The sequence below is a fragment of the Calidris pugnax genome, unplaced genomic scaffold (assembly GCF_001431845.1).
Source record: "Calidris pugnax isolate Ruff unplaced genomic scaffold, ASM143184v1 scaffold216, whole genome shotgun sequence".
Taxonomy (NCBI): domain Eukaryota; kingdom Metazoa; phylum Chordata; class Aves; order Charadriiformes; family Scolopacidae; genus Calidris; species Calidris pugnax.
This window is the reverse complement of record NW_015090954.1, coordinates 1074922-1095529: the sequence shown is the minus strand read 5'-3', so window position 1 is coordinate 1095529 and position 20608 is coordinate 1074922. Positions and strand designations below refer to the sequence as shown.

Here is a 20608-nt window from a genome sequence, read left to right as displayed (position 1 = left end):
TTCTGAAAATGAGTGGGGCTTTTAGATTGAATTACATCATAAGTTTATGAAAATCCTCTACAGTAACTGTTATTTTCTGTATTGAAACTCAATTGAATGTGAACACTTTTGTTTTACTTTGTGCTGCAGTGATATATTATTTGCAAATGGAAAAATTAATACTATATTTCTCCAACTTCCCCCCATAAATATAGTGCCATTGTTTAGGGAAATAACTTTCACAGGTGGTGTTTGTAAAAGGAGACAGAGTGTCACTACCATGCCTTGATGCCGTAACAATGAAGTTAGTGCGAGGTTTGTCCCTTGATTCAGCGATTTGGTGTTGGAGGGGAAGGCAAGTGGTAATGAGAATGTTGATCTTTATTTGCATCTTCTGTTTAAATCCTTGCTCTGCCAAAGTTTGCTGCTAACCTGTCAGGTTTTGCTCCGCTGGATCAGCATTTTCTTTCTTTTCTGTGACCCAAGAAGTTTTTCCTAGGTACTCTTATGTGTGAAAAATTGAATTGGAGTCTTCTTCAGGAGACGAGCAGTGCTGGTTTTGTAGTTTCCATAGCCCACGTTAAACACAAGGAATGAAAAGACCGTAGTGAATGTCAAAGAAAGTTTTTGGGTGCTTGAGAGACCTTCAGCATAGTGTGTTGTGGAGCTGGTGTGACTCTATCATACAGAAGTGCTAGCCTGGGTCCAGAAGTACAGTACCCACCCTAGATGATTAGATCCAGTGCTGGATATGAGCTAATAAGCTCTGTTTCTTGGGTTATGCTGTACTTTTTGACACTTTACTGCCTTGGCTAGAAAAGAAGGGTCAGGGACAGCGCAGGGCTCTTTACACCATGCTTCACTGTGATCTCTGTCTACAACTTCAAGGAGACAGCAGACCAAACTCTCCTGAGAAAACATTGTTCTTTCCTTTTTTAATGTAGTAAGTATTTATATGTTATTTCATGCATTATTTTTATTAATGTATTGTACTATTAATAAATTATTTAATGTATTACTACTTAGCACTGGGCTGGTCTTCAACCAGAGCATACACGAGAGGGATCTTTTTCTGTCCTCCTGACTGGTGCTCAGCAAAATGTCTTTACGTGAGAAATTTCACTTTACTTCTCATTCCCATCTCTTTCTGAGAGATTTTCCTCTCCTTGCTGGCTAATTTCAAGCTTCTGCTTCAGCTGGTAGCTGACTCTGAGGGCTGAGTTTTGGCAACGCTCATTAACAGAAAGCTAGTAAATGAGACGGAAGGTGAGCTCAGAGTCTCACTAAACTCTGCCTTTGCCTTTCACTGCTGGCCAGAGCACTCAGGGTGTGAGTATCCTCAGCTGCCACCCAGTACCCAAATGGGTGCTGCTCCTCTCTTGGGCTGTCACAGACTGGAAAGAGGTGTTTGATCCAGTTGCATCTCCCAGAGATTTCAGTGAAAGGAGCAAGTGCAGCCATTTCTATTTATACTGTGATAATTGTACCCCCTCTCAAAAGACCACAAAAAAAACAACAACCCAATTAAAAAAAAACCACAACCACAAACCACAAACAAAAGAACCCACACAGCTGTGCTTCATGGGAGGGAGCTTTGTGTGCATTAGCTGTGGGTTAAGTTTATACCTTCACTCTCTACACTTTGCTCTCAAGAATAATCACTGTCACCCTGCAGCTCCACCAGGAAGAAATGACTTAAGCCAAAGGTAATGCCAGCCCCTCCTTACAACGACTTGTTTCCCCTCTGCAAGACACTTGTTGCTTCACTTTCTGGCAGCAAATTGGTCGGTTTGGCTGAGAGGATTTAGAGAAGAAAATCTGCTCTCTCTGTGTTGCCTGCGTATGGCCACTGTCCTTCCTGACACCCCACAGGACAAGAGGAGTGATTATTGTCAGAAGGGGTGGAACCCAGCAGCAACGAGGGACCACTCATGGTACTTAGTTAAAGGCATTTCTGGAGCTATGGAAAATAGTCTAGGAGTCAGTACAAGCTCCATCATCTGAGGCACAAGCAGTCTTTAAGTGCCATCCTGCGTGCACAGGTCTGGAGAGGACTCAAAGCCCAGATTTCAGCAGAGCTGTGAGGTGTGATAGAGCCAAAAGGGAGCATCTTTGTGAATTTAATGGAATATCTTTGTGTCTCGGGCGTTTGGCTATGACAGTGGCCATGGGGAAAATGAATGCATGTATTTTATTTCTTCCCCGACAACACTTCTCAGAAGTGCTGTTTTGGGTTGGTACCACTGCATGTGCATTTCCCTGCACTTTTAGTGGCAAAATAAATGAGATTGACCTGGTTTTCTGCAGTTTTATTTGTTGTTCTTGAAACATGTGATGCTGCTGACTCCGTTTAACTGTTTTTTTCTGCTACACTGGGTAGTTAATCATTGTACATCAGAATTAAAACACTCTTTTAATGCTCCTACGGATGACTTCTTAGTCTCTGATAATGAGAGTTTCTTGCCAGGGGAGATGCCTGAATCTCATGACAACAGTGTTAAATAAATGAAAATCATGTATGCCTGACTCCATTCTGTGAAATGCATTTTTCTCCCAAATGTTCCACTGAGAATAGGTCAAAGGCTTTCATCTGCTTTATTAATTTTTCATTTTCTGAGTGTGGTGGTATTAGCATCTTTGCAGCAAAGTAGTAGGTTATGGTGAATTTAGTAAAAAATTGCACCTACGTAACAAAAAATCTATTCTTCTTTGTGTAGAAACAATGGGCCATTTTATTTAAGATTTAGTTATTTATCCCCATTTTCAGACTCAAACAGTAAATTTTGCTGTTGACACTGATAGAAAAGGGGGATTCCTGGAATCCTGTCTAGTTTGGATTGAACCTGTAGGTTCAAATCTGCAGGTTCTGGTGCGTTAAAGAGCTTGACAAGATAAACAAGGTTTCATCTTCATCTTATGCCAACTCTTTCTAATGCCTTTTTTTAAAATTTATTTTTCCCAGACACTTTCCTCTCCTTGCAGGCTGATTTCAGTTGTACTGATGTTGTTGGCAGTGGGTTAGTGAACAAGTGCTAAATCTCCCGTATTCCTGTTGTCAGGCTGAGATGGGTATAGGGGTGCTTTCAGCTTGTCTCATGGTAAAGTAGAAGCTTTGATTAATTTTAATTTTTGCAGACAGGAACGTACCACCCTTGGCAGCCACAGCAAGCACTTTGGTACTGTACCTCCCAGCCAGTGTCTGAGGGTCAGGGGAGGGGAATGAGAAGGAGGATATTTGTCTCTGTGGCCTTGTGAGAATACCACAGATCTTCATCTCTGCCTCCACTGCATTTCAAAGGATCTGAAGTTTCCAACTTTCCAAAAAAGTCTTGGGCTTCAGGTGGCCTACAGCAACGTCTGCACATCTGGGTAGCTGACCTCAGCATTGTAGAGCTTTAGTCAGACAGTCCTTCATTCGGTGCTTATAGATACTTCAGGAAGGGTGAAATTAGCCAGAGAATAATTGTAATTTTTTTTCAGACTCGGTGTTCTTAGAATGCAAAACTTTTGCTGGAGGTAAATATAGCATAGGTATTCTACTCAGGGAATGTAAAAATTAAGAGCAGCTTGAAAGTGTAAGCACTGGAGCTTGCGTTCCATGATCGCAGGTCTGGTGAATTTAAAAGTGACCTGTCCCACAGCAGCACGTTAGGCAGAGCCTGGGATAAAGTGTAATATTTCAATGCACTGTCAATTCCAAAATATTGGGGCGGGGAGGGCCAAGAAATTATAATTCTTTTCATTTTTGACAATATGAGAACTTCATGAGAACAATGTTTACAGCGGAACAAGCTGCTTTGCACAAACATAAAATTTTCAAGACATTTCCGTAATAAAACATCCCGGGGTGACTCCACCACATTCATGAGCCTCCCTCAAGACTGGCTTTCCCCGTTCAGAGGCTGCTGCAGATCAGCCAGTTCCCCAGCTGGTACTAAACAATCCTTCCAGAGTTCAGGGCTGCTGCCCGCACTGCTCCATCCATAGTCATCCATCCACCCGCCCCGGAGAGGCAGAGAGGCTTAGGAGAGGAGCCAGCTCACTGAAATGAATACTGAACAGCAGCGGCAGCTTCAAGGGCACCACTCTTTCTTTCCTTAAATTAGAATAGAAAGTGCCACTGCTGTTTTCATGCAATCTTCAGTTTCTTTCCTTCCATTTCTTTCCTTCCATGGAAGTGGCAGCGTTGTCATCTGGCCAACGCTATTAATCTGTGCAAAGGAATATTTGTTTTCAGATCATGTTGGAATCCGTCAAACCTAACTGGCCTGATTATGAATTACAGTGTTGATCAAATTTATCTGCTCGAACTTCTCTCTGCAGTCTGCTCTCGCCTCTCAACATCCAGAAGCATCATTCTTTTAGATGGCCTTCCTATTCTCTCTGCCACCTTGCTTCCTCAGCTTTGGCTTAGTGCAACCGTGTTATTACAGTGATTTATTTCTAGAAGGAAAGCCAAGGAATTTCTGCCTCTGTTGCCTGATTCCCCTGTGGCAGCTCACTAGCAGATGCTGGGAAAACCAGCAGCTCTGTTACAGTAGTGTCTTCCCAGCTTTTCCAAGGAGAAATCCCAGGGCTCTGCTGGTGACAATTCTGCCAGAAAGCACAGACTCCTATGCTACAGTCGCTTACTCCTCCTCAAGGAAGGACATGGTCCTTTCCTAAGGAGATGCACCACACATGGCTCTCGCGTGGTCCTGGCTTTCAGGGCTGGTCTGCATTTCAGCTTGGTCCCAGAGCAGGGGCATCTCCACTCAAGGACATTTATTTGCTTACACCTTCCTTCTCTTGTCAGGAAATGGAGCTGGGGTTGTTCACGAAGGAGGAAGTCCATGGCTTGTCGGGTGTCCTCTGCCAGTGGTGGCTTGTCTCCCTCCTTTTGAAGGAGGGAGCCAGGTTGTGAGGTGGTGAATGATAAGCTGGGATACGTGGGAGTGGGGCAAAGGGGTGCCTGTTACCCTATGTAAACCTATGTATTCTGATGTTTGCACACCATTCTGGAAAACAATAAATATGCCTGGCTTGTTTGGTGTAACACGTTCAGGCGCTTCCACCACCAGTGTCTCCAGGACTTAGTAATGGCCCTGGGCACATTCCAGTTTATGAGGAAAAATGCAGAGCTGTGGAAAATGTCTTCTCTTTATTAGAACTTAGTATAGTTCTACCAGAGTAAATTGTGGGGGTTTTGAGCACAATGACAAGACCCAGTTGTGGGGTTTGGGCAGGCTAGAATCCAAATTGTCGATTTCGGCTCTTTTGACGTGGAATAAAAGAAAACATTTTTCTTTTTCTGGAAATGGACTTTTAACTGTTCTTTACTGATGTTTTCACTGAACAACAACAAAACAAACGGGAAAAGAAAAAAAAGCCCCAAACCGGAATATCAAAAGTAATTGAATGCAGATCAAGGTTTTTTCCTCAGGAGATTGTGGGTGAGCTGGCTCTGCAATGTTCAGCTGAAGGCATTGCTTCGTTTCCTTTTATTGCTTTATTTCCACTTGCGAAATAACAGCACTGGTTCCTGTGAGCTAGAGAAGACCTGTCTAGATGGTGATGGCAAAGGTGAGAGAGTATCTATCTGAGAAAACTCTCTGCTGGCCCTTAGTCCCCTTGACCAGTGATGGTACTGATGTTATCAGGGAAAACCTCTGCCCTCCCTGGCAGACGTGGGTCAGGGTCCTAGCTGCAGGTGACAGCAGAAATGCTGTGTCCTGGAGAGGGTGCCAGGGCAGACTTCATTGACCAGTTGCCTCCTAAGGTGTCTTTTCTCAGTACAAGTGTTGATCTGTGTTTGCCGCTCAGGTTTGACCGTGGAGTCTCAGCTGTGCAGTGTCAATATTTGGCCCTGCAGGTGGGAGGTAGGATGGCAGATCAATAACCCTCAGGACATAAGGCTAACTGAGAGAGAGATCTAAGGAATTAAGGAACTAACAACACTAAGTGAAGGTCAATATGAGCCATCTTCTTAGCGGGGACTGTAGAGGAGATGGAGACAGGCTGTTCAAATCACAAGAGGCAACCCTGCGACAGACACAAGCTGCAAGCAAAGAAACTGATCAAATATTAGGAAAAATCTTTTTACAATGACAGTCGTCAAACACTTGAGACAGTGTCCCCCTCAAGGCTGTAGGGTCTCTGTTCTTGAAGACATTCGTGACATGAGTGCTCAAGGCTGTGGTCTGTGCTGGCCCTGCTTTGGGTAGGGGTTGGGCTGGAGGCCTCAGGGACCCTGTCCCAGCTCAGTCCCTGTGTGACTCTGCCCCTCTGCATCCCTCATGCAGAATTTTCTGCTTTTTCACTAATGACAGATGAAGGGAGCTATGAGCTCCCGCACAGAGCCTGAAGAGTGTATCTGCTCCTCCCCTTGGCTGCTGTGTGAGTGACTTGGTTAATTTAGTTCTTTCTATTTGTGGCATCAAAAATGCAGCCACACGCATCCTTATAGATCATTCAGGAAGTTTTGCCCAGCTTGCTGCAACCTGCCCAGAACTGAGAGCAATGATGCCCCAAGACCCAAGTTCACTTTCCTTTGCCGCCATTTTTGTCTGAAATAGCGTGACTCCAGGTGCAGTTTTTATGTAGAAAGTGGTGTTAACAAGGGTTGACTGTGTCACAAGGATGCTGTTAGGGTACACAAGTTGAAATATTTTAAAAATCCCAGAAACCTGAATAGTGTAGACTTAATGCATAGAAAAAACAGACAGATCCTGCCTGTACTTCACATAATTCTTCCTAATATGGGATCTCCATCATCTTGCTGTGATCAGAAATGCCACCAGTCGTACTTTTTCATGGAAAGCAGGAGAAGGACGTTGTTTCACGGGGAGATGTCAGGCAGTCCCAGGCTGTGGGCACAACTGTGTCCCTTCCATGCACCCTGGCTCACGCTCACACTCCTCCTTCTCTATCTGTGGGGAATTGCAGCTGGAATGAAAACTGTCTGCGGCAACTTTCACACAACCCTGGTGCTTGCTGAAAGCGTGAAAAAAAAAAAAAAAAAACTACCTATATTTGCCTTCTGCTGATGTAGTCTTCAGCTAAACCACCACATTTTCAGGGTTTTCCCACAACCGTGGAATAAAAAGTAACTAAATTTTTTTTCCTCCCTGTTTTTTTAAACGAAGCATGATATTTTTAAGCAGTCGCAGGAATCCAGAAGCTGGAAGAGAAAAAAAAAAAAAAAAAAAAGGAAAAAAGAGCGTTTCCCATTTGTCACCCCTGAGTTGAGTGAATGAGGGAATGAGAGGCAGGAGGGCTGGTGAGATGCAGCCTCCTCCAGCAGCGATGTGGGGCTGCATGGAGGCAGTCAGGGCCAGATCTCCTTGGAGAAGAGGGGCGAGCAGTTTGACTAAGTTGCAGTGGAGCTGTAGTGAGTTTTCAAATGTAGATGGGGAGGAAGGGAGGTGAGGCTGGAGCAGTGTGACTGGTGGTGAGACAGCTTACTCGTAGGACGAACCCAACTGTGGCACTGCCCGTGCACAGCAGTTTGGAGAAACATGGCTAAGGAAGAAGATTTTGGCTCCTGGAGGAGAGGTAAGACAAAGCGTGGCAGGGGAGTGAAGCGGGGGTGCAGTCCTCATCTTTGCTAGTAAAGGAACAAAAAGTAAAGTAGTAAAAGGAACAAAAGTCTTAAAGCCATACCCATCATTGGCTGTCAGCACTATCAATTATTGCTTTTCTAAACTGAATATAACTTTTCAAGGCTGCCCCCCACCCTCACCCCACCGCACAGTTCCTGCAGGATCACTGCTCCGGGATGCCGCTCTTCTGCAACCTCCTCTTGGCTGTAATACAGATTCATTCCTAGATAGTTTACCCTAGTTTATCCTAGTTTACCCCAATCTATTTTTAGAATGCAGTTGTGCAAAGAATCATTTCACAAGGAGACTCTGAGCTTATCAGAAAGTTTTAATAGGGGGGGAAAAAATGTAAAGGTAAGATCAACATTCCATGTCCCTTTAAATACAATAGTTATTTTGTTTTGTTGATTAAATTGACAATTAAGTTAACAAACTGTGGGTAATTGGCACAGGAGTGCAGGGAGTATTGTGTACTCGGGCTGAGAACTTGAAAGAGGAGGATGTGATATTTCACTGTCTGAAAATGTCAGTTCACAAGTTGAAGAACTGTCATTTTCAAATCCATCACGGACAAAAGGCTGTTGAAGGGGAAAATGGGAGCGATCATTTTATCCATCTCTTTGCTCAGGAAGAGCCAGGAAGTAAGTAAAGCATGAGCAGTGGAGGTTTTGGAGAGCTGAATGTTGAGGGGCAAGTATTTGCTGCCAGTAATGGGAAGGCAGGGCTAACTGAAGAAGTTTTCTTAATCATAGAATCATAGGCAGGTTGAATTCAGCAGAAGAAAACTGACTGCTGAGTAGGTATTTCTAATACATACTGAGGCTTTGGGGTGTCAACACAGTATTTTTACCCAATGGTAAAATGAAAAGGAATGTGAGCAAGAGTGTCTAAGTAAACATAACCTCAGTGTAGTTGAGCTGCTGTTGCATTCAGGAAATCAAGAACTAAGTCACATCCAGTGGCACTACCTTTGCTTCCCTCTTGCTGGCATCACCTCAGGCTGCAGATCACCTGTGCTTTCAGTACCCAAACTCCACTGCAATTTTCTTGCCATTTCTGCCATCTAATTAAGCCGGTATGCTACAGCAGTTCATTATCTTGCATTGTTTTCCCAAACGGAAATAAAATTAGTAGTTTGCTTGCTGTTTTCTTTTTTTACCCACATCTGTGTATCTATATTTAGATTTCAGATTTAGAACTGGATTGTACCAATTCCTGGGGTGCTGATTCTGTTCTGGCAGAAGCGAAGGTACTTAACAGTGTCAGTGATTGATTTTGGGAGGCCAGCTGGACAACTTGGCTGGGTATAGACCCTGCTCATGCAGAATCGTCAGGTTTTAAATCATGAGAATCAGCAGAGTTAACTGACTGCAGAAAAGCCTGGAGAAAACAAAACAAAACAAAACAAAACACGTCAGTTCTTTGAGGAGCTATTCAGACTGTGTTCAATTTTGCACAGCTAAATTAGCTATCAGAGCTTGGTGCGCAGGCCACCACTGAATTTTCTTTCTAGAACTTTCTAGAGCTCACATTAGACGTGCAAGGAAACAAAATCCTCAAATTCAGGCAACTAAATTCAGTGACAGAGATGGTACCATAGGAGTAGTCCAGTTACGTTGTATCATCTTATATCCCCTCACAAATGCAGCATTATTACTATACACTCTGTATTAAATCAAAGGCATCATTCACTTAAAAAAAAATCACATTTGGTCTGTTATACTGTAGGAAATATATGATAACTCTGCTTAAATCAGTGGAATGGAATTGAAGAGATTTATACCCTGGTAAAAATTTGCTACTAAATCTAAGTGGAACTACTCTGTCCACATGAGAGTTGCTAGGAGTATGCCAGGCAGCTAAATTTGTAGAAATAAAGATGGGAATTGAAACAGGAAAATGTTTGTTAACTTCTGATGCAAAGGAACATCAAAAATGGCTGTATTGTTAAAGAAGGACGACTAATGTGTTTTACACCTAAGTCTTTCTTATTTGAAAAGTTTGGTTGTTTTGAAGCCCACTAACCCATGTCTTCACAGAGCGTAGTTTCCTCAGGGTGTGAATTGTCTCTCAGTGTGTACGTACAGCCCCAGGCAGACAAAGAGCCGAAGCATCAATTCAAACTTCTGAACATTATCGTAATTCAAATAATAAACGGTTTGAAGCAGAGTGTCACTTTTAAACTGCTTTAGCACAGATGGTCTTTTTCTTAATTCCCAGCCCCATAGTTAGTGAGCTGAGCTTATTGAACTGCTTGCCAATTCTGTTAAGAGCAGATGGAGTGAAACGGGATAAAGGCAATATTTCAGTGCGGCTCCCATGCATTGGCTCCCGCCCCCAGATGCCATTATCGACATGGATTTTACAACTCCACATCTCTTGCCATCAGCGGTTAGAATTATAAAGAGGTTGAGCATACTTGGCTTGAATGGCAATAATCAATAAGGATGTTCATCTGGCTTAATAAGGATAAATTGGTGCCCTTGAAACAGCATACCCTTCCAGCCGTCAAAGTGAACTAAGACTAGTTCCTTGATATTTATGCTAATTCTGGATGTCTCTGTGCATGTGTGTGCACACAGACACACACTTTTGTTATGCATTTCTCTGACCATTCCCTAGCACTGTGAATTCCTTGTCTGTCTTATAATAATGTATTAATTTAATTCTTTTGAGTGCTCCTCTTTTAAAATCTTATTTCTTCCACTTTGGACTGGCTTTTTTTTTTTTTTTTTTTTTCTAAAGACTTTCAAGACAAACTTTCTCTTTGTAAAAGCTCCCAGTTTCCCTTTCTGAAGCCTGATGACAAAAAGTGCAAGGTGGGATTTTGAGAGGTGCTGGCTGTGAGTGGACCTTCGCTGCTGCTAAAGCCTGTGATCAAATTCTGTCCAGCTTTAACTAGGGCAGGTGGACCTCTGTGCAACAGGCTTAAATTAATTATGAGTGCTTGGGAAAAACTGACCTTACTCCTGTGGGAAGCTGTTGCCATTTTTACAGAAAGCATGAAAGTTCTGATTGCAGAAAAAAATATGTAATACATGAGCACCACTAACATCAAGATCAATGGATCCCTGGAGACTTTGATTTTGATGTTTTAATAAATAAAACAGTGCATTTAATAAGTAAAACAGGCCAGAAGTCATCCTTAGGCCCTCAGACTAGCTGGCGTATGCAATCTGTGGTCAAATGGTTGAACTCCTCCTGTGTAAGTACCAGTGGCTGCTGCAGCTTTTCCTGTGGGAAGAATCTCTCACCCTGGCACTTTTTCCTTCATTAGTACAAATATGGTGCGTTTGGCCAGAATTTTCACTGAGCTCCTTGAAAGTTTTGTGACTTCAGATCATTTTCCACTGCACGGATGTCCTTCATCTAAATTTCTTTTCAGTGCTGGCAGGAGCTCTGTAACTTACCTGGCCGACTTAGAAGAATGTAAGTTTCAGAAGGTGTGGAGGCTGCAGGAAGCACCCAATATTGCTGAGGATCATTGGGAAAACATTGGGGTGGAAGTCTGCAGAATTCTGCCCACTTCCCTGGATGTCTATGAAGTCTACACTGTCAGTAAATTTTAAATGCTAATAGGAGGACATGACAAACTCCATGCCAGTCTCAGTAAAAATGGGAGCTTCTGGATCCAAGGGGTGAAGGAGGTCATCCTCCCCCTCTACTCTGCTCTGATGAGGCCGCATCTGGAGCACTGTGTCCAGTTCTGTGCTCCCAAGTTCAGAAGAGACCAGGAACTGCTGGAGAGAGAGCAGTGAAGAACTAGGAAGATGGTCAAGGGAATGGAGCATCTCTTTTATGAGGAAAGGCTGAGAGACCTGGGTCTATTTAGCCTGGAGAAGAGAAGACTGAGAGGGGATTTTACAATGCTTATAAATATCTAAAGGATGGATGTCAAGAGGATGGGGCCAGAGTCTTTTCAGTGGTGCCCAGCGACAGGACAAGGGACCTTCCATCTCAACATAAGGAGGAATTTCTTTACTTTGAGGATGGCAGAGCCCTGGAACAGGCTGCCCAGAGAGATGGCAGAGTCTCCTTCTCTGGAGACATTCAAAACCTGCCTGGACATGTTCCTGTCCAGCCAGCTCTGGGTGCCCGTGCTCTGGCAGGGGGGTTGGACTAGATGATCTCTGAAGGTCCCTTCCAACCCCGTATCATTCTGTGATTCTGTGATCCACAGTATTCATAAAGCTCTGTTTGCCCCCTATATCCCAGGAGTTAGTATAAGAAGGCCTAAAATCTGCTGTGGCTTGCCACTGAGTGGGAGAAAGACATATCCTTTTCATGGCTGAGGGGTGGGTCTGTTTCAGTTCATCTCAACTGACTGAGTGTCACCTTGCCATGGCAGTGCAATGTCCCAAAGAGATTGTGTAGTCCCAAAGACTGTTGTCTAGTAGTTTCTGCGGTCTGGTGCCAGATATCCATGTTTTAATGTTTGCTTATGTTATTTTTAACCTTCTGTTTCTTTCCCTTTTCTGGCAGATTTTTATTGGTGAGATATCCATGTATTTCATAAAGTCAACCCGAGAAACCCTGATTGTTCAAGAGAAAACTATTTTGACTGGAGAGTGCTGTTACCTGAACCCACTGCTTCGAAGAATAATACGTTTTATAGGTAAGCACCTGAGTACTGCAAGTTTAGTCCCTGTTCGCACCAAAACAGAATGAAACATCCTAATAATCTACACCACAAAATTAATTAAGCTGTGAAATCTTTGCAGGCGTCTTCCACCTTAGAGGGATAGTCCCCCTCGGGATTTGCAAGGTAACGTTCAAAATGTGCCATATCATGCTGTCTGGAGCTGGTTTATATCCTATTCTGCTGAGCTTAATGCTTCTTCTGGACCCTTAGAAGAAAGGTTATGCCAATCAAATCCTTATATGAATAATTCCATCATCGCTATTCTGTGTAAGCTACCCATTTTACTTACAAATTGGTCTTCACCAGCCCATCTCTTTGGCTTTTTTCTTTTCAGCTCTAATTTTAACATCCATAGCTCTGCCACATAATGTTCAGCTGAGCACAGTGTAAAAAAGCCCAGAGCCCACTTCAAAATACCGTTCTTATTTTTATTGTATTTGGTTTTTTGTTAGAGCTTTCATTGAGTTTAATTGCTGAGAAATGAATGAAGAAGTTCTGTTACTAAACCATTTGGAGGTTGCTTTATATGGTGCTTGCAAGCCGCTATGCCTTTTCCATACTGTTGATTAGTGGAAAAAATGCCTATGTGAGACCTTACCGAGGGGACCATCCCATGGTTCTTTTGGAGCAGGAAGAGGAACAGCATTGCACCTTTCTGTGGCACTGCCAGAGAAACTGGTTGTCCTCTGATGGCTCCCCAGTTCACAGCCATTTATGACTACCCAAACCGCACCCCTCGGTCTTTAGAAATGAGGAGGGATGTTGCTCACTTGCTACTTCCTTGGAACAGCAGAGTAAGAAGAAGTTCAGCAGCTCTGAACTGCAGGTGCAAGGGGCTCCGGTTTCCCTCCTCCTTACTCGATCATGAGAAGTCCAGAGTTCATGCGTGGGATGGAATGGGATGGCTTGTCTCACTGCTGGTGGGGGCCAGTGGTAAATATGTCATCCCAATGACCAAGGGGGGCTTTGTCCACAGAGGACCTCCCTCCCTGTATACTCTTAGAGATAAAGCATCCTTACACATTGTGTCTTAGAGGGTGCTGGGTCTGAGTTAAAGGAAGCAAAGGAACAGAAAGCCGAAAATATCTGGATCGCTTTGTCCCTGTCACTGCTGAATTTTTGAGCTTCATCTGGAAGAAAAATGCCTGGTGTGACCATGGCAAGAGTTGCATTGCTTCCATGGAGCAGAGCCCTGGCTGCAGGCATGGATACTTGCTCAGAGCATGGACCTGAAAGTCTTCTCCTGTGCTAAGACTTTGCCAGTAGTAAATATATTCTGCAAAGGAGGAATAACCATATTTTTCTTTCTCCCTCTCCTCCTTTTGTGCATCCTGCTTTATGCATGGAAGTAAGGAATTTAAATATTTTTCTACCTTCTCCCACACTGGGGGTGGAGACAAACCACCTGCGGTTCACTACTCAGGCCTGGCCTATGTGCTGCTGCTGAAAACAAAAGACATGGGAATGTAGGTAGAAGTAAAATACCCTTGAGCTTCAGATAACCTCTAGGATATATTGATGGATGGTAAACTGCCATTAAGAGAGAAGCAGGGTACTGGAGTCCACCGGACCACCCAGGGCTGTTTGACCGTTCCAGCACATTCAGCATTTTGCAAAGTCCCGATCAAATTCTCTTGCCTGCGGGGTCAGCACTAAAAGAGCTTAAACCATGGAGGTTAAGCACTTGCTCTGTATGTTTTCTTATACAGTTAGCTTTATTCTTAAACATTCATTCTATTGTTTCTCTGTTAGTGGAAGAGAAGGAGATAGTGATGACACAGTGGACTCTCAGAGAGCAGTAGGGTATAAACCCTGCTAGAGAAAACAATCTTGGCTTTGCAGCTCTATTTTTCTTCCTGAGAAAATGGGAGTTAACATTGTTAGGAATGGCTTAAAGTGTTGGTCTCATCTTAAACTTCGTTGATTGTTTGCTTATTCTCTTCTGAAACCTTCTCCCTGCCTCTGCAGAAAAAATGAGAGAAGCTGACTTTGTTGAAAAGTGGCTGAAATAATTTATGAAAAGAACTAAAAAATAACTGCACGTTTTTCATTTAAATTCTCCATGCATTTTGCAAACATGACTTGGACTGGACAACTGTAGCCCATGCTGTATGATCAGGGATGTTAGCTCCATACAGCTGATTACTCCAAAAAAAGAGGATGCTTGGCTCTGGAGAGACTGCCAGGTTGCTCATACATGGATTTCCTTACGTGTGTCTTCTGTTGGCAAACTCGAGGGCCATAAGTTACAGAGCTGATTAAGTTGGTTATTCTCCAAGATAGCCTAGCAAGCAGCCTGGCTTGTTGCAAAGAAGTTTGCTGCCAGTTTGATCTTGGTTCAAATTCATTGGAATATCCACATCTGATGATTTCTTTTGGCCCAGATGTGTGAGCAAGAGTCTTAAGTGAGGACATGCAAAAAGTAGTAACTGAGCTTCATGGAATATTGCCTTGTAAGTCATTACAGATGGTATTGCTCAAAAGGATGAGAAGAATCCTTCACTGTATCAGGGTGCTCATGCCTCAGGAAAAATGAACACTGCTCCTGACCCTGCAAGACACATCATGGAGATCTTTTGAGAATTGCTATTTCCATATTTTTGAAAGGCAGAGAGGCTTTTTCTCCCTCCCTGACTCCGTAACTAGAGTTGCTGGGAAGAGATGGGGCTTCGAGAAGTTTTAGCTGAAATGTGCTTTCCACAAAACAGGGAGAAAGTTATAGACACTTCATTGAACGTTCACTTAGATTTTGTAATGGAAGAGAAGCAAAAAGGGAGACTCCAGACTATCTTTTGGTGATGTGAAAGATAAGCATCCTTTTCAAACTATATCCCCAGGATCTTCTGGATTTGATTGCTAGATGAGCCTTTTCCACTCTTGTTTTTTCTTCATGTGTAAAGAGTGCAGGACTTTTTTGCACTTTGACAATGGTGCAAAAAATTAAGCGAAACCAAAAGCCTACAACTCTTTTGAGATGTTGGCAAAGCTCCATATCTCTTTTCCTTGATTTGTCTCATCTTGCCTATTATGCTTTCTGCTTATTCTTTTTTTCCTTGTTTTCGTCATGCCCTCTTCAGCTGCCTCTTTCTAAGATTCTTCCCTCCTTAGTTTAGTGGAGACCTTGAATGTTGACCTTTCTCTTAAATCCCTCTCTGGTTCTTTGCCCACAGGAAGCAGAACCAAAATTTCATCTTGCTTCCTGGCCCAGGCACAAATTCTGCACCTGGGTAGATGTTTGCTTGTGTGGTGAATGGCTGCCTCTCAAACTTGTTGTCAAGTCCTTCAGTGCAACCTACATCGGTGAAACCTGCTATGTTCCCTGTATTTAGAAAATCAATTCCTTTATCAGTGGAAAAAAGCTGGCTCAGCTCGGAAACATCAGACTTTGATAGATGTTGCAATTTGTTCCATCTTCCTTTTTATCTTTCATAGCTGCTTCCACGGACATTTATTTTGAAGATTTTCAGGTCAAACAAGCGGTGTGCAGTTGCTTTTGGAGCAGCATTTTCTGTTTAAAATATCGGTGCTGCTCTGCTATTCTTTAGTCACATCATCTCTCCTCCATCCTTTCCCCCCACTCCCGGCAGTTTTATTATGAATTTATGCTGCCAAAATCTGCTGTGAGAAACCTTGAGAAACCAGGGGGGAAGAGTGGTTGTTTGCTGGGCCTCTGCCTCTTCTCCCTGTCTCCCAACTTGAGCACACACAATGTTTTGTATTTTTATGATTCACCCTTTCTTGTGGTAGTTTCCCATTCAGTAATTTGTTAAAATCTTGCCATCTTGCATTTGCTTCCATGTTCTACTTCATCATTTATATTGCAAATAGAGGTTATAAATTATTTTACCATTCTTTCATGAATGGTTTCAGTCAAGGATTTAGTGTGTTTATATACACTGCTATCATACCCCCAGGATCATGGATTCAGACCTCCCTGACTCTGTTTGGCAGGATGACTAGAGTGTGCATTGTGTTTCATTTCATTATATTAGGGTTCTAATCCGTGTGATTAAGTTGTATACCTGCAAAGCCCTGATAACACGCAAGTAGCCTCTCTCCAGTTCAGATATTTATAAATGCAACGTGCTTTGTGAATCTCTTACCAGTGGCTTTTACTTTGGGGCTGCATAATTTGCGGTTAACAAATGGCGCAAATCAGCTTCTGCTGACAGCTTAATTTAAAGCATGGTGACACCTCACAGTGGGCAGCTAAATAATGAAATTAGGGCTTTATTTCAGCAAATTAAGGCTTTAGTTCAGCAAATAAAGGTTTACAAGATTTATACAGGCATTGAGTTCATTGTAATAGGATAGATATACCCCAGAGCTCTGATGTCAATCCCCTAGGCAGCTGCAGGACGTAGTTTTCCTGACCTGATCCTTCTGCCTGCTTTAGATCTGAAGTTCACCGTGAAACGGCAAATGTTCTGTTATCAGCTGGCTGCCTTTCAGCAGGGCTCAAGCTGTATTATTTGGGTGTGCTGCCTCAAACCTAAACTGCTACAGCAGCTTTAACTGCTGTGTATCTCCCTTTTTATCACTGAGGAACCTCCACAGGGAGAAACAGGTCACTGGGCTGGGGACAAATCAAACCTTGCTGGTCCCTTTTACGCCAAGCTCTGAGCTGGCTATTGTCTAGATGCAAAAATGATAGCTGTGAAGCAGCGAGGGAGAAATAAATGCTGCGTGTCTGTGGGGAGGAGTCTTGAGGCTCCAGAGTGTTTTTGGACTGGGAACTGAATTTCTTCTTGCATGCTCAGACCACACATCTTCCTTCCTATGTCCTCAGGGAACAGTATCCAGGCAGGACACTCACTGGTGAAGCACCAGAGGCAGTAGATGCCTGGAGCAGTGGGCTTTGTGTGGTCTTCACTGAGAGATCAAAGCCAATCCAGGCTACGAGTGCTGGGAAGACTCTTGATGTTGAGCCTGTTCCAGATCCCATGGCAACAGACAATAAATTTCCCGGCAACCTCCGCATCTCTTTAGTTGTAAAATGGATTAATGATACAGATCTCCTTCAACACCACCCTTTAAGATATAATGATGAAGGGTGGTTTAGCAGAGTCTGAGTCACAGGGCTATAAATGTATGGTTTTATTGGATGCACAGGACTATTAGAGCAAAACCTTCAGAGATGGGCTGAGAATCGGCGTTTCCATAGAGCCATGAGTCCTTCCAGGAACTCCCTCCACAGAGACTCTAATATTCTTTAGAAAACACAGGGTTGGAAAAAGGGTTGGGGGAGTGTGAGTGTGCATCTGTAATACGAACGTTTTCTGAGCAGATTAGGTTGAATGTGACAAATTCAGATAATTGACTGGGCACTGGGAGAGAGAGGAGTGCCTAAATAAATGCACTTGGGAGAAGACATGACAATATGTTACTAAAGAGCACAGCTTCTGATGTCTCATGAGCCATTCAATGCATTGTTTCTTTTGTCACTTTACTTAAGGGTTTCATGGTTTTTCTCTAATAAAGCCTCTACCTCCTCATTCTCATTTCCACCCACTGTTTTCTCACTCCTCTCTTCCTGATGTCTTTTCAGCTGCGCTTCTACAACTCCCAGGGTTTTTTTTGTTTATTTTTTTGTTGGTGGAGGTTTTTTGTTGTTGTTGTTGTTTTGTTTCAAATCAGTGACGTTTTAAATGTCTGTGATAGAGTTTCCATGGAGTCAACAAGCAGCTGCAGTCACTGACGTTAGAGAGATTCAGGGTGGAAGAAGAGAGAGCATGAGCATGAGTTGCAGGGAGAAGACAGGGCTGTCCTAAGGTTTTGGTGAGCAAGGAGAGCTGGATTCTACTTCAGGGCAGATGTCTCTTTTAGCAGAAGCAATAAACAGAGCTGGAGGTGGTAACACTGATGAACAGCCACACAGGGAGCTCAGCAGGAGAAAGACGGTTAGGGTAGCATCTGAGTGAGAGCCTGGAAATTATGGGTTTGTGCTTGGAGGACTTTTTGGCAGCAATTTAGGGGGAGATGTAAGTGGAGAAATTAAGGCTGAAGCGTTTAAAATTGAAGCTTCTGAAGATTTAGATTCTTTTGCCAAGACAAGTATTAGTTCAGGTAAGATGGAAGTGGAAATATCTGAGGTTTATGTTCTCTGTCCTCAGCATTTTTGAACAGGGCTTTCCTTGCCTGTTCTTGGACTCTGGGGCAGCTAAAGAGAGGATCAGGGAGTAAAGCCTAAATCAGTCTTTCCCCCAGTTACATTCTGCTTAGTGGTTTGCCTTCTAGCTTCTTCTTTCTGGCTGCTCCTGACGCACACAGTGACAGGTGAGAGCCAGAACAGTGACAAAGTCAGGAAACCTTCCCAGAAATAGCTTCTGCTCCTTTGTTATGCCTCCTTGTGCAGCCAGACTGTGTGACACGTGCAGATGAAAGGAAGGAGAGGCATTACGTAAATGAAATTAACCTCTCTCCATCCTTTCTGCCAGTAACCAGCTGTAGAGGCTGTAGGTCTTCTTCCCACGTGTCTTGCACTGTTTACACCTTCTCTCAGCATATGCCAAGTTCTAGACTAAAGTTCACTGCCAGTGAAAGGTTTTCTGGGTTTCTAAAGTTTTCTAGGACAGAATGAGCACAGTGAGATAAAACTCTCACTCCTTAGTGGGATGAGATTGGCTCCTGTTACATCTGAGTGTCAAAGCCAGGATGAGGTACATGTTCTCCCATTCTCTCTCTGTGGCGTTATATCACAGACTTCAGCTGTGTGACCCTGAAGAGATGGGGCTGGTTGCCCTTCCCATGAAGCCTTTCAGCAGCAATTTGTCTGTCTCTAAAAACCTGGCAATCACGTCACTGCATTCTCGTGTTCTGGTCAGTTAGCTTAGCTGCTGTAGGTCATTGAACAAATCCATTGAACAGATGGATTCCTGAGGTACAAAAACCATCAGGGGACTCTCCGCCACTGCCCAGGCTCACTGGTGTTACAGCCTTTAAATCAATTACAGCCAGCCCTATCTCAAAGTCTCCAGAGAGGAAATGATGTGTGATGGGCAAGGGTTAAATTCCTGCTAGCCGAATTCGCTGCTGCTCATAGCTGTAGTGAATTCTCATTCGGAGCAGTTTGGCAGAACTGCAAGAGGGAAATTACAGTGATCAATATGCATCACAGCCAGAGCATGATAAAGGTTTCAACCATGGCGTGCTCTGATGTTCCGCAGAGTCCTGCAGTGCTCAGGAGTTGAGGCTGGGCCAGCACTTCCAGGGCTACCAAGAGCTGAAAATATACAGATGTTGAAACTTCTTTTTTTTTTGTACCTGTGCACAGCCTAGAGATTGAAATAACTTTGTGAAGCCCATGAGCTTTTTCTGAAACACCTCAGTTCTTGGTTTGTAGTTGCTTATGCGATAAAGACCATGGACCAGGCTGCAGTGTTTGCCTGGTTCTTAGATTTCCTCTAAGTATTGTGAAGGGCTGGGTAATAATCCTCACTGCATTCCCTGTGATTTGCACAGCACATCAAAAAGATGCTATTTCAAGCAAGCTGTGCCAAAAAAAAAATTAAGAATTCGGCCAAAGAGCAGTATCTAGAACAGGATTCATTTCTAGCATAACTTGCTGTTTCGCCAGGCTGAAAAGATAGCTACTGCCTTTTTCATTTGAACTTGTTTGTGTGCTGGCTAATGGAGATAGGAGTTCTGCTGGCTGTGGAAAACCATAAATTTAAAATATTAGCAGAGGGATAAAGGAAGTAAAGGAGCAGTGCCTATACTGTCTCCATTTCCCTTTTAAACACAGACACTTTGCAAGATAAACAGAGAAAAGACTGTCATGCCAGTAAAAAGAGGGGGGCCAGTCCTACAGTCTGGAACCAGAGGAAGGCTACTTCCTTCTTTGACCACTACTGGCTTTTTAAATCCACGATCACGCATCTTTTCATTAATAATGAATTATAGTAGACTCATATAGTGAAGAGTAATAAAATCAGTCCCCAAAATTGTCTTTGCTGTGGCAAAGCTCCTTCCAAGCCGCAGGGAAGTCTGGTGAGGACAAGCATCTCCCCTCTCCTCCATTGGTACCCCAGTGAGGAGCCTGTGTCACACCACAGCTGTGTGTCCATCACACCACACCATCTCGGTCAGCGAGTGGCACTGGCAAGCCCCACTTGACACTCGTACAATGAGTCCATTTCTTAGTTACGGGTTTTATTTCGTGTTACTGTCTGCACAAAGTGTCCTGTGTTTAGAAGGACCTGACTCTGCCAGCTGTAGCCCTTCTGCTTTCTGCTAGCTGCATGGTGGGTGATAATATCTGCAGAATGACCCATGATTCTTGCAAAGTTGATGTAAAGCATTTTCTGCTGCATTATATTGCTGACTCCCTGATATTTTTTATTTCTCAGGCTATGGCAATCTTTTTTCTTTTTTTTTTTTTTTTTTTTTTTTTAAACTCTGTAGGAAT

At 43.4% G+C, this 20608-nt stretch overlaps 1 protein-coding gene across 2 annotated transcripts in view; it reads left to right on the top strand.

The window, feature by feature from the left end:
* Positions 1–20608, top strand: part of PLPPR1 (phospholipid phosphatase related 1) — a 138766-nt gene that overhangs the window by 105227 nt on the left and 12931 nt on the right. For both annotated transcript variants that reach the window (XM_014952006.1, XM_014952005.1), the window contains exon 4: positions 12042–12174. In XM_014952006.1, coding sequence (XP_014807492.1) covers positions 12042–12174 — 133 coding nt within the window. The remainder of the gene's footprint in view (positions 1–12041; positions 12175–20608) is intronic.